Below are 14410 nucleotides of genomic sequence, written 5' to 3'. Positions count from 1 at the left end.
AGTCCTGGGGAAAGGGGAGAAGTGATTTCCAGAGTTACCACATTACTAGATTCAAACGTCTGGTGTTCAACTAAAAATCACGAGGCATATGAAGAAATGTGAGAGTATACCCCATTGAAAGGAAAAAGTAACTCAACAGAATTTGTCCCTGAAAAAAGACTTAATGGCAGATATACTAAACAAAAACTTTAAAACAATGGTCCTTAACGTGCTAAAAGAACTTAAGGAAGATGTGGAGAAAATCAAAAAAGCAATGTGTGAACAAAATGGAAGTATCATTAAAGGGACAGAAAACCCAAAAAGGGGCCAGCCCCATGGCTGAGTGGTTAAGTTCACATGCTCTGCTTCAGCAGCCCAGGGATTCACCGGTTCAGATCCTAGGCACAGACATGCCACTGCTCATTAGGCCATGCTGAGACGGCATCCCACATAGCATAGCCAGAAGGCCCCACAACTAGAATATACAACTATGTCTGGGAGGGGGTTTAGGGAGAAGAAAAAAAAAGATTGACAACAGATGTTAGGTCAGGTGCCAATCTTAAAAAAGAAAAAAAAATTCATTAGAGGAATTCAAAGGCAGATTTGAGCAGGCAGGGGAAAGAACTGGCGACTTGAAGATAGGACAATGGAAATTATTGAGGTTGAGGAACAGAATGAAAAAAGATTGAAGAAAAGTGAACAGAGCCCAACAGACCTATGGGATACCATCAAGCAAACCAACATACACATTGTGGGAGTCCCAGGAGAAGAGAGAAAGGGGCAAAGAGAATATTTGAAGAAATGGCTGAAAACTGCCCAAATCTGAAGAAAGACATGAATATAAACATCTAAGAAGCTCAATAAGCCCCAAGTAAGATGAACTCAGAGACCCACACCAAGACACATTGCAATCAGCAAGAGAGAAGCGAATCATCAGATACAAGGGTCCTCAATAAGACATGTAGATTTCTCATCGGAAACTTGGAGGCTAGGAGACAGTGGACTGACGCAGGAGTTCCCTCTTATCTGTGGTTTTGCTTCCCACAGTTTCAGTAACCTGTGGTCAATGATGGTCTGAAAATATCAAATGGAAAATTCCAGAAATACACCTACGTTTTAAACTGCATGCCAATCTGAGCAGTGTGATGAACTCTCACTACATCTTGCCCAGGACATGAATCATCTCTTTGTCCAGGATATCCACACTGTATATGCTACCCGCCTGTTAGTCACTTAGTAGCTGTCTCAGCTATAAGATCAACTGTTGCAGTACCGCAGTGCCTGTGTTCAAGTAACCCTTATTTTATTTAATAATGGCCCCAAAGCACAATAGTAGTGATGCTCGCAATTAAGATATGCAAAAGAGGAGCTGTAAAATGCTTCCTTTAAGGGAAAAAGTGAAAGTTCTCAACTTTATAAGGAAAGAAAAAAAATCCTGCGCTAAGGTTGCTAACATCTACAGTAAGTTTTATTACAATATGTTGTTATAATTGTTCTATTTTATTATTAGTTATTGTTGTTAATCTCTTACTGTGCCCAATTTGTAAATTAAACTTTATCATAGGTATGTGTGTATAGAAAAAAGACAGTATCTGTAGGGTTTGGTTCTCTCCATGGTTTCAGGCATCTACTGGGGGTCTTGGAACATATCTCGTGCAGATAAGGGGGAACTACTGTAATATTCAGAGTGCTAAAGGAAAACTGCCAACCAAGAATCCTGTATGTGGCAAAACTGTCCTTCAAAAGTGAGGGAGAGATCAGGGGCTGGCCCCGTGGCCGAGTGGTTAAGTTCGCACGCTCCGCTGCAGGCGGCCCAGTGTTTCGTTGGTTCGAATCCTGGGCGCGGACATGGCACTGCTCATCAAACCACGCTGAGGCAGCGTCCCACATACCACAACTAGAAGAATCCACAACAAAGAATATACAACTATGTACCGGGGGTGTTGGGGAGAAAAAGGAAATAATAAAATCTTACAAAAAAAAAAAAAAAAAAAAAAGTGAGGGAGAGATCCAGACATTTCTAGATAAATAAAAGCTGAAGGAGTTCGTGACCACTAATTTTCCCTGCAAGAAATGTTCAAGGGAGTCCTGCTGCACGGTGAAATGAAAGGATGCTAGACAGTAACTCAAAGCTGTATGGAAAAGTAAATATCTCAATAAAGGTAAGTACATGTGCAATTATAAAAGCTAATATTATTGTAACAATGGCTTGTAACTGTACTTTTCATTTTCTACATGATTTAAGAGACTAATACACTTAAAGAAAAGAGTTATTACTGTAAAAGCTAGTATTACTGTAACATTGGTTTGTAACTCCAAATCTTGTCTTCTACATAATTTAGGAGACTAATGCATTTAAAAGAATCATTAGGGGCCGGCCCCATGGCCAAGTGGTTAAGTTCGAGCGCTCCACTTCAGTGGCCCAGGGTTTCGCTGGTTCAGATCCTGGGCGCAGACATGGTACCGCTCATCAGGCCATGCTGAGGCAGTGTCCCACACAGCACAACCAGAGGCACTCACAACTATATCATACGACTATGTACTGGGGGGCTTCAGGGAGAAGAGGAGGGATCAAAAAAAGAGGAAGATTGGCAACAGTTGTTAGCTCAGGTGCCAATCTTTAAGAAAAAAAAAAGAATCATTACTTTATGTTTGGGGGCACACACTGTATAAAAATATAATTTTATGACATCAACAACTGAAAAGGGTGGGGACAGAGCTATAAAGGAGCAGAGTTTTTCTATGTTACTGAAGTTAAGCTGCTATAAATTCAAATTAGAATTTTATAGCTGTATGATATTGTGTAATCCCCATAGCAACCACAAAGAAAATAGCCATAGAATTTACACAACAGGAAATTAAGAAAGAATTAAACATTTTACTACAAAAAAAATCAACTAAACACTAAAGAAAGAATGCAGGAAATGAGAGACAAAAAAGCTCTAAGGCATATAGAAAACAAACAGTACAATGACAGAAGTAAGGCCCTCCTTATCAGTAATTACTTTAAGTGTAAATGGACTAATGTCACCAATCAAATGACAGAGATTGGCAGAATGGATAAAAATCACATGATCCAACAATATTCTGTCTACAAAAGACTCACTTGAGATCCAAAGACACAGGATAAAAGTGAAAAGATGGAGAAAGATATTATTTACAAATAATAACCAAAAGAGAGCAGAAGTAACTATACTAATATCAGACAAAATAGACTTTAACCAAAAAGTTACAAGAGTCAAAAAACAAGGACATTATATATTAATAAAAGTTCAATACAGCAAGAAATATAAAAATTATAAACATTTATGCACCTAATGACAGACCATCAAATATATGAAACAAAAACTGACAGAACTGAAAGGAGAAATAGTTCTACAATAAGACTTGGAGACGTCAATAACCCACTCACAATAATGGATACAACAATCAGACAGAAGATGAGTAAGGAAACAGAGGACTTGAACAACACAATAAACCAACTAGATCTAAACAGACATATACAGCACAATCCACCCAACAACAACAGAATATACACAGGGGACGTTTTCCAGGATAGACCACGTTAGGCCACAAATTAAGTCTCAATAGTTTTAAAAAGAGAGAGAGAGAGCATACCAAGTATCTTCTCTGACCACAGTAGAATGAAGTTAGAAATTAATAACAAAGAAAACTGAAAATTCACAATATTGTAGAAATTAACACACTTTTAAACAACCAATGAATCAAAGAAGAAATCAGAGTGGAAATTAGAAACTACTTAGAGACAAATGAAAACAAAAACAACATACCAAAACTTACAGGATGCAGCAAAATTGGTGCTAAGGGGGAAATTTATAGCTTTAAATGCTCACATTAAAAAGCAAGAAATGGGGTCGGCCCTGTGGCCCAGTGGTTGAGTCCACGTGCTCCGCTTCAGTGGCCCGGGGTTTCACTGGGTTCAGATCCTGGGCACAGACATGGCAGCGCTCGTCAGGCCATGTTGAGAGGCAGCGTCCCACATACCACAACTAGAAGGACCCACAACTAAAATATACAACTATGTACTGGGGGGATTGGGGGAGAAAAAGCAACAACGAAAAAAGAAGACTGGCAACAGTTGTTAGCTCAAGTGTCAATCTTTAAAAAGAAAAAAAGCAAGAAAGGTCTCAAGTGAACAACCTAACTTTCAACTTAAGGAACTGGAAAACAGCAGACTAAACCAAAGCTAGCAGAAGGAAGGAAATAATAAAGGTTACAGCAGAGATAAATGAAATTGAGAATAGAAAAACAATACAGAAGAATCAATGAAACCAAAAGTTGGATCTTTGAAAAGATCAACAGAATTGACAAACTTTTAGCTGGGTGGACTAAAAATAAAGAAAGAAGACTCAAATTACTAAAATCAGAAATGAAACAACATAATACCACAAGTTCTAGTCAGAGCCATTAGGAAATAAAAGGCATCCATGGGGCCAGCCCAGAGGCACACTGGTTAAATTCACACATTCTGCTTCAGCGGCCCGGGGTTCACCGGTTTGGATCCTGGGTGTGGACATGGCACTGCTTGTCAAGCCATGCTGTGGGAGGTGTCCCACATATAAAGTAGAGGAAGATGGGCACAGATGTTAGCTCAGGGACAATCTTCCTCAAAAAAAGAAAGAAAGAAAGAAAAGGCATCTAAATTGGAAAGGAAGAGGTAAAATTATCTGTTTGCAGATGATAGGATCTTCTATGTAGAAACTAAACAATCTGAAAAGGAAATTACAAAACCAATTCCACTTACAATAGCATCAAAAATAAAATACTCAGGAATAAACCAAGAAAGTGAAAGATATGTACAAGGAAAACTATAAAACACTGCTGAAAGAAATTTTAAAAATATAAATAAATGGAAACACATCCCATGTCCATAGATTAGAAGACTTACTATTGTTAAAAATGTCAGCAGTACCCAAAGCAGTCTACAGATTCAATGCAATCCCTATCAAAATCCCAATGGCGTTTTCTGCAGAAATAGGAAACACCCATCCTTAAATTCATATGGAATCTCAGGGCACCCTGGGCAGCCAAGACAATCTTGACAAAGAAAAACAAAACTGGAGGACTTACGCTGCCTGATGTCAAAACCTACTACACAACCACAGGAGTCAACAGTGTGGCATTGGCATGAAGACAGACAGAGAGATCAACAGAACAGAGAGCCCAGAAATAAACCCTCACATACACGGGCAAATAATTTTTGACAAGGGTACCAAGCCCATTCACTGAGAAAGGACAGTCTTTGCAACAAATGGTGCTGGGAATACTGGATAGCCACATGCAAAAGAATAAAGTTAGATCCCTACCATATACAAAATTAACTCGAAATAGATCAAGACCTAAATGTGAGACCTAAAATAAGAAAATGGGACAAAAGCTTCACAACACTGGATTTGGTAATGATTTCTTGGATATGACACCAAAGGCACAGGCAACAAAAAAAAATAGACAAATTGGACTTAATGAAAATTAAAACATTTTTTACATTAAGAGCCACTATCAGGGGCCAGCCCCATGGCATAGTGGGTAAATTCTGCACACTCTGCTTCAGCAGCCCAGATTCACAGGTTCAGCTCCAAGGTGTGGACCTATACCCTTGTCAGTCACACTGTGGCAGTGACCCAAATATAAAGCAGAGGAAGACTGGCACCCACGTTAGCTCAGGGCTAACCTTCCTCAGAAAAAAAGAAAAAGAGTCACTATCAACAGAATAAAAAGGCAATCCACAGAAGGGGAGAAAATATTTCCAAGTCACATATCTTGTAAGGGATTAATATCTAGAATATATAGAGAACTCCTGGAACTCAACAACAACAAAAACCTTATTCAAAAATGGGCAAAGGACTTGAAAAGACATTTCTCTAAAGAACAAATACGAATGTCCTATTGGAACTCATTAGGATAGCTACTATGAAAAAAAACAGAAAACAAGTGTCAGGTGAGGATGTGGAAAAATCAGAACCCTGTGCACTGTTCACAGGAATGTAAAATGGTAACAGCCACTGTGGAAAACAACATGTAGGCTCCTCAAAAAATTAAAAATAACACTAAGATATCACCTTACACCTGTTAGAATGGCAAAAATATCCAAAACCAAGAGTGACAAATGTTGGAGAGGTTGTGGAGAAAAAGGAACCCTCATACACTGTTGGTGGGAATGCAAACTGGTACAGCCACTATGGAAAACAGTATGGAGATTCCTCAAAAAATTAAAAATAGAACTACCATATGATCCGGCTATTCCACTACTGGGTATCTATCTAGAGAGCTAGAAGTCAGCAATTCCAAAATTCCTATGCACCCCAATGTTTATTGCAGCATTATTTACAATGGCCAAGACGTGGAAGCAATCTAAGTGCCCATCAACAGATTACTGGATAAAGAAGATGTGGTATATATATATGTGATGGAATACTACTCAGCCGTAAAAAAGAACAAAATCGTCCCATTTACAACAACATGGATGGACCTTGAGGAAATTATGTTAAGTGAAATAAGCCAGATAGAGAAGGACAATCTCTGTGTGACTCCACTCATATGAGGAATTTAAACCCGTGGACAAAGAGAACAGATTAGTGGCTACCAGGGGAAAGGGGGGTGGGGGGTGGGCACAAAGGGTGAAGGGGTGCACCTACAACACGACTGACAGACAATAATGTACAACTGAAATTTCACAAGATTGTAACCTATCATTAATGCAATAAAAAATTTAAAAAAAAAAGAAAAAGAAAAAATCACCACATGACCATCAACAAAAGAATATATAACAAGGTATATTCATACAGCGGGATACCGTATAACAATAAAAAGGAATGAACTGCAGGACACAACACAGATGGCTCATACAGCACCGAATGAAAAAACAACACACAAAAGAACACACTGGATGACTCCATTTACCTAGTGTTCAAGAGCAGACAAACTAAACTACATTTATAAGGATGGCTAGAAGGGGGTACAATTCTAAATGGAAAGAGGTGAGTGGATCACGGAAGATGAGCGCTAATGGTTCCCAGTCGTGGGTACCTCAAAATCACCTGGGGGATGGGGAGGGAGCTTTAAAGTCTGCCCATGTCTGGGCCCCACACACAGGGGTTCTGATTTCACCACGATGCTGGCCTTGGGCATCCGTTTGTAAGGCTCTCCAGGTGTTTCTAATGTGAGGACAAAGTTGAGGACACTGCTCTAAGGTGAAGCGAGAGGGCTGGGGGAGAGGATGCGGGGCCTCTAGGTGCTGGCGATGGCTTCCCTTGGCCTGGGGGGAGTCTCACAGGTGTGAGCTTTATCATTTTCTACTATCCTGTACGTTTGTTTCATGCCTTATCTACACATGTCAGCTCTTCTCTTGCTCCACAGCATACGCGTAGGTGTTCCAGGGCCCGCAGCTCACAGCCCTTACTTGGAGTTGCCTCTCTACAAAGTATTCCACGCGGCAGGGCCGATCCCAGCTGCTTGTGTCCTTGTGGCCAAGCTGTCCGTATTTACCTAAAGTGAAACGAGCCGCGTGCCATCCTCTCTGTGGCCAGGAGGCCTTTCCCTCCAGGAAGGAGCACCAGCCCATTGCCCCAAGTGCTGGGTTTAAGCCCCCGCCCTGCTGGAGTCTGCTCTGCGAATGCAGGAGACCAACGCCATGGCGCCTCCAGGGCCAGGCAAGCCCGCAGGTCCCCAAGAGGCAACGGCCACCAGCCATGCCAGGCAAGATGCTCCTCCAGCTTCCTTGCTCCTAGGCCCAAAGGCTCAGAGCAAAGAGTTTTGTTTTATCTTTTTCTCTACCCAGTGCTAGACAAAAAGATGCTTCATAAACACGGGCCAAACATTCCTTAGGACAAATACTTCCTCAGAAAGGCAGAGGGGAAGCACTGGTCTCATCTCCTCTTTCCCTCCTGTCTGGTCTCTGACCTGAGTTTGCCTAGGTCTGCTCTACAGTTGGGAAGACACAGCTTCTCAGTCCTCGTCTTCCCAGGGGCCAGGCCAAGGCCCCGGCCGCCACTGGTCTGCATAGCTGCTGTCACCCGCTCTCTGCTCCCAGGCTTTCCTCCCACTGGTTTAAGCTTCACAAAAGCAAACCCCTTACTTACCCCAACCCCAGGTGTAGAGCTCTCCTGTTCCTGCAACCAGAAAGACAGTAGGGGCTGTCAGCACTCGTCCCTACCGAGGCACTTATCCAGCTTGGGCTGCCATGCCCCACGGCCAGCCCATTACAGAAAGGTGTCCCTTAACAACAGTTATGTCCTGAGAAAGTTGTCACTGTGCAAACATCACAGTGTGCACTTACACAAACCTAGATGGTACAGCCTGCTACACGCCTGGGCTCTGTGGTACTAATCTGATGGGACCACCATCATATACGTGGTCTGTCATTGGCTGAAACATGGCACATGACTGAGTAACCGCCAGATTCGCTTGGCATTGCACAACATATTCTCTCCCCAACAACTGTCTAATCACATTTAGGGTGGTAAAGGATCCAGATTGGAAAAGTTCACCCTCCTCTTTGCCAACTGATTGGCAGGCATCTCACAGCTACTGAACTGAGGAGTCTTAGAAGCTGGGCTGGGAAGGCGCTGCTGTGGGATGGAGACGCTGCAAACATCAGCCCCGTCCAGAAGGAAGGACCTCCGCGGCCTGACCAGCCAGGGAGCCACTATTAAAGCCAGTGGGGGTTAGGGCTCTATTCGCTGAGGCAGCTACTCAGTTCATGTCAAAGATGCTTAAAATAGTAGTTTTTTAGGTGACTGCACCCTTTTCTGCAGCCAGCAGCCAGAGAGCGGTTTGGAGTAACTTCTTGCTCCATCCTGAACCAGCCCCCCCAGCCCCACTCACTTGTCACCACTGCTGTGTGCCGAGATCCACAGCTGGCCTTCACAGCCTCTGAGCCCCGCGGGAGATCCAGTAAAGCTGGGAACGGCTGCACAGCTATGAAGGGGGTAGGGGCGCCATCCTCTCCGCCAGCTGTGCTCTTCACGTCAGGACCACCTTCATGCAGTCCAGCGGCTTCAGAGAAGCAGTAAGAGTGATGATGATAACAGTTAGTGAGCACTGGCCTAAACTTTATTCACACATTCACTCACTTAACACAACAGCTCCAAAGCTGATGCTCCCAACCCCCACATTCCCCGGAAGTGCTGGAGTTCACAAGTTTGTGGGGAGTGTTGACACTGGCATCAGCCTGGCCACGCTTTCTCCCATAAGGGGCTCAGAGTGCTGTGGTGTGTCCTGGGGGTCCCATGATGTCACATGTCCCTTCTGAGCACTGTAAGCTCTCAGGTCAGCATATGGCCAGGAGTCAGGAATGACAGAAACGTGTGAAAATCAAGAGTTAACCCTCACCTTCCCCGGCGACTGTCTTTCCATCCTCTGCCAGGCTCCTGGTGGGCAGGGCCAGCTGCCCTGACTCGTTCCAGCCCCAGATATAAACATCCCCAGTCTCTGAAAGAAAGTTAAGGGGGCCCATTAAACAGATGGGAGCCCACTCTGCCTCCATCCCAACTCCCCTCCACCCCACTAGCTCCCAGGGGACGGCTAGCCCCGCCCTGCCGAGCTGGCACTCCAGGCAGAGTGCCCCCCTCAGGCCCAGCAGCATCCTGGGCATCACGATTCACTTCCCCACAAGGGCCTTCCGGTCACCCTTTTCTTTAAAGGAACTCTCTTGCTGGACCTTCCACTCCATTTTCACCTTTTTTCCTTCGTTGGTAAATTGCCCCACCCCACCTCCCACCACACACACAGACACACGCTTTGGAAATGTATCCCTGGACGTTCCCAGTGGCCTCCCTTTCAAACCCACGGAGCCCACGCCCTTTATTCAGTCCGGTCCATCCTGTCCCCTTCCCCCTCCCCCCGTCCTGCTGAAGCCTCCGGAAGCTCGCACCTCTGTCGCCCCCCACAGCCTACAGTTTCTTGGTTAGAACAGCCCTAATGCTAAAAGTTCACTGACAGTAGTAGCTCATTTTTATCAAGTGGTTAATCTGTGCCAAGGTTTTAAGCACTTTCCAAACATAATCATTAGTAATAACAGCCCTACAGAGGGTTATATGACAATATCCCCATCTTATTCACAAGAAAACTTGAGGCACGGAGAGGTCAAGTGCTCCGCCTGAGGTCACAAGGAGCAGAGTGATGATCAGAACCTACGAAGCCTGGTTTGCAGCCGCCGTGCTCAACCACTACATCAAACTCAAGGCCTGCAGCCCCGCCGGGCACGCAGGGCAACACTTCCCGCTGGGCTCTGTTTCCAGCCCTCTCTCCTCTTCCCTCCAGCCCAGCAGCTCTCGGGCCTGGCTGCCAACCCAGGCCCATTACCTGAGAATGGGGGGGCAGGGGGCGGGGGGGGCAGGGGGCGGGGGGCGCAGGATCAGGTCATTTTTCGAGCCCCCTGGGGATGTCAGTGCAGCCAAAGCTGCAGGTGCAGATCCTTGCAGGTCTTCTGCTCCCAGCCCCACCCAGCAGCCCAGGGATCAGCCGTCCCTGGATCGCCTGCCAGGGTGGTAGCCTCGACACAGCTCAGAGTGAAGCTCCTCATTCGGGGCTCACCACAAGGGCTCACCCTCACCACCATCATCCTCTGTGGGCATCTGAGCGCCTGATGTGTGCCACACATCATGGTCACGTGGGCAAATGCAGCCTCTCTCCATTTTCCTTGGCGTGGCTGCCCCCTCACCCCTTCATGCTCCCTTGGGGAATATTTCAGAAAGACAGCCCTGGCTGGAGGCAGGTGGCCAGGAGGGGCGGTGAGACCAGTAACAAGATAGGAACACCTGCAGGTGGTGTGAGTGGGTGAGGGGTGCAGAGGGGCGGGATGTGAGCAGCTTAGGAGCCATGAATGACTGGGCTGATGACCTGGGAGGACCTGGGGAGAAGGCCTGGCCGGGTGGCCCAGAAAACTGGAAGAGGAGGAAGGAACGGGAAGGTCTGGAGCCTACAAGACCCTGAGCTGGTGTAGAGAAGCCCTAGGTCACTCACCACTCACACTCACAGAGTGCCAGCCCCCTGCGGCCACCTCAGCCATGGGCAGGCCCTGCAGCGCCTCCAACGGCCTCGGCTCCAGCTCTGCCTCCAGAGTCCCGTGGCCCAGCTGGCCATGCCTGAGCAAGGGAGACTCCAGTCAGCCACAGGCTCAGCAAGGGGTCTCCCTCCCCCACCCTCCCCAATCACACTCACCTGCCCTATATGCTCATCTTCCACTCCAGCCATGTTTACCTCCCACCCCCCGCCTGTCACCCGCAGAAAGCCCAGCTGGCCTGCACCTGCCCCCGCCCCCACTCACCTGCCCCCGCCCCAGGAGAACACCTGGCCCGCCTCGTCCAGCAGCAACGCGTGCTCAGCGCCCAGCTCCAGGCGGCGCGCCCGCAGCCCCGGGGCCAGAGGCCGGTAGAAGGGCGGCCGCGGGCTCACGTAGGCGCGGGCGCAGGGCAGCAGGGGCAGCGGCCCGGCCTGGGGCTTGCCGCCCGGTCCGTCATCCCCCTCGGCCTCTGCCTCCACGGTGTGGACCCAGAGGGGTTCGCCGCGCAGCGCCGACCCGGGCGCCCAGGCCTGCAGCTCCGCCCCAGGCTCGGGGCCCGGCCCCGCGCGCAACAGCACAAGCAGCGCCTCCGAGGCCCACGCGTCCCTGCAACCGCCCGCTGCGCCGCCCGCCGCGCCCGCCAGTTCCAGCCGGCCGCCACCTGCAGGGGCGGAGAGCGCACTGCAGAGGCCGGGGGTGGCGCGCAGGGGGCTGGGGGCCGCGCGCGCGGGGCACCGGGAGGGCGCTCACGGCTCACGAAGGCGGTGTAGCTCCAGCTGGCGCTCACGCGGTACACGTCTAGGCCCGCGCCCGGCGCACGCAGCGGCTCGGGGCTCAGCACCCGGCGCGCGCGCCCCGAGCCCAGCGCCTGCCCGAAGCCGCAGAAACCGAAGCCGAACCAGGCCCCCGGGAGCTCCTCGGCCATGTCCTGACAGCGCCCTCGGCTGCGCTGGACGGTGGGACTACAGCCCGAGGCGATTCTTGGAGACGAGCCCCTTGCGGGCCACTGCAGCTGCCTTATCTGTAAAATGGGAAAAATACCATCCTCAGAACCACGGAGGCACACGTAGCCATTCCACAAACGTTCGGGGCCGGAGCCTTGGCTAAAGTCCTACCAGACTTAGGAAGATGTGGAGCTGCCTAGAGTGACAAGGCCCTTTCTTGTCCTCCCTTTTGACTCAAGCAAGCTCAGGATCCCACAAGTGTCAGGCGCGTTATCCCATGTAATCTTGGGAACCAGAACTGCCCCCATTTGACAGAGGAGACTCCCAGAGAAGGTAACTCTGGCGCAGTCACACAGCTTAGGGCTGAGAGGGGCAGAGGGCCAAACTCAAGGCCCACCGACTCGACATCCAATGCTCCTCCCACAAGTGGAAAGCAGAGCGTTGGGAGACTACCCTGTATGGGTCACGACCAGCGCCAGGGTTCACGCCTGCCTCTGCAGCTTTGTGTCCTTAGGCCAATTCACCGAAGCTGAGTTCAACTCAAGTTTCTTAAGTTTTACAAGGGTGGGAGGAGGGGAGGGTGAGGTTTGTACCTACCTGGTAGAATTGTTCGGAATAGACGCAAATAAAGGGTTCAAGGGCTTGCACACACCCTCATAAGCACACCGTAAGCACTAGCTTACTAAATCCACTACTTAGAGTTGATAAAAATGCCCAGTGCCACCTTCTGGTTTTCAGGGACCTGTTTAAACAGTTTCAACTTGACCTCATCTGGGCATTCATTGGTTCTAAAAGCATGCACTGATCCCTCACTCTGGGCCATTGAGGACAGCCGTCTGCCCCTAAGGAGCTCACGCACAAATGGGGAGGAAGACGCACAGTCCAGCGCTTACAACAGCAGCGCCACTTTCTCCCTACCGCACGTGCGGCTTGCTCAGGATTCCACAGGCATTTTCAAGCCTTTGAAGTCACAGCCTGGGTCTCCTCCTAGACCGAAGCTCCTTGACCCGGGCTTGGCTTCCTACCCCCTTCCGTGTGCAAATCCAACCCAAGGGGGCCTCTGCCCTTGATCTTGACCCTGTGCCCTCCACCCATTCAGGCAGCTCCTTCCGATGGGCAATCTGGACGGAGGAAAGGCGGGGGCGCGGAGCGGCCGCCCGGGTGTGGGTCGCCCGCCCAGTACCTGGCCGCCAGGCGCCCGGGAGGCCAGGTTTGAAGAGCCGCGCCCGGGGCGAGGCGCCCATTGGCTGCCGCAGCCTCCCCGGGGCCAATCGCGGGCGAGGGCGGTGACTTCGCCGCTGGGCGGGCGGCCGCAGGGCAGCGCTCACCTGGGGCTGCAGCGGCCGCGCGGTCTCCGCTCCGTCGAGCCGGTCCCCCAGCCGACGCTGGGCCGCTGCGGGCGTGAAGCGGAGAAGCGCCCCGTGGGCGTGGGCTAGGCAGAGGTCAGACCCGGCGGCCCCGCCCCCGCAGGCACCGCGGGGCAGCGAGGCTCGATTAGAAGCGCTCGGGGACGCTCATCAAGCGCCGCGCTAAAGGGCGCTGGGCCACCGCCCCGGGTCTGCGACGGCGGCAGCCCGCTACTGCACACGCGCGGGACGGCCGCCCGACAGGAAGCAGCCTCGGGAGCCGGCGCCTGGCGGGCTTTACCTTCCATTGGCTCGGGACCTGCCACTTACCTCCGTTGAGCCAGTGAGCTTCAAGCTGGGCGGAGCCCGCAGGGCGGAAGCAGCTCTCCGGAGGCCCAGCGCCGGCACGTGGGGACGCGGGCCCCGCTCCAGCCGGCTCGGCTGCCGGGACTTCCCGCACGTTTTTCCGTGAGGGAGCAGCATGCCCAGGGCGACACACCGACCCCAAATCCAGAGCACCGCCCTAGTGGGGGCCACTGAGAACTCTCAACACAAAGTCCTGAAGGGCCGGCATCTAGAGCCTGTACCCTAAACGCATCTTTTCTCCTGATTGGATAGTTTTTATTGATTAGCTTCCTAGTGAAACTGAGGATGAAGGAGTTAAAATTTCCCTGGACTAGGGTGAAACTGCACCTTGTACCCACAAGGTTAAGGTGGGAAACAAAATAACCAGTTTCTGAGCTTGCCTTGCAGAAGAGGAGCACCGCTGATAAGAGAATAGCTTGATGATGGGACCCACCCCCACCCGAGGCATCTCGCAGGAGCCTTGAGAAGCTACCGTGACTCATTGTAAACTTCAGCTACATGCTCCCTCTCCCCTGTCTAAAATCCCAAATAAAAACCCTTGCAAGTAGCTTTCGGCGAGTTCAGGATCACAGCGTTAGCTGCCTGTTCTTGCTCAGCGCTTTGCAATGCTTTGCAATAAACTCCTACTTCCTTCACTACTCCCGCTGTCAGAGTGGCTTGCTGGGTAATGGGTGAGCGAACTCACTTCAGGTTCATAACACTAGGCTTATCCCTTGACCCTCCAATAGGATTAGCAACTCAGCGGGCTCTAG

General features: G+C 49.5%; 1 protein-coding gene across 7 annotated transcripts in view; it reads right to left on the bottom strand.

Annotated features, from left to right (window-relative positions):
- Positions 1-13561, bottom strand: part of RCCD1 (RCC1 domain containing 1) — a 50772-nt gene extending 37211 nt beyond the window's left edge. For 6 of the 7 annotated variants that reach the window (XR_011525685.1, XM_070571437.1, XM_070571460.1 and 3 more), the window contains exons 1-7: positions 13275-13534; positions 11753-12023; positions 11267-11663; positions 10963-11084; positions 9331-9429; positions 8824-8994; positions 8079-8108 (exon numbers count right to left, since the gene is read on the bottom strand). Coding sequence is in view for 6 of the 7 variants with exons in the window: in XM_070571437.1 (XP_070427538.1) it covers positions 8079-8108; positions 8824-8994; positions 9331-9429; positions 10963-11084; positions 11267-11663; positions 11753-11927 (994 nt within the window). In the remaining variant the exon portion in view is untranslated. Of the gene's footprint in view, positions 1-6753; positions 7486-8078; positions 8109-8823; positions 8995-9330; positions 9430-10962; positions 11085-11266; positions 11664-11752; positions 12024-13274 lie in introns of those variants that run through there. The other variant, XM_070571418.1, reaches the window with a different exon arrangement.
- Positions 13562-14410: the final 849 nt, after the last annotated feature.

This window comes from Equus przewalskii, chromosome 1 (genome assembly GCF_037783145.1).
Source record: "Equus przewalskii isolate Varuska chromosome 1, EquPr2, whole genome shotgun sequence".
NCBI lineage: Eukaryota > Metazoa > Chordata > Mammalia > Perissodactyla > Equidae > Equus > Equus przewalskii.
This window is presented reverse-complemented; position numbering and strand designations above follow the sequence as displayed.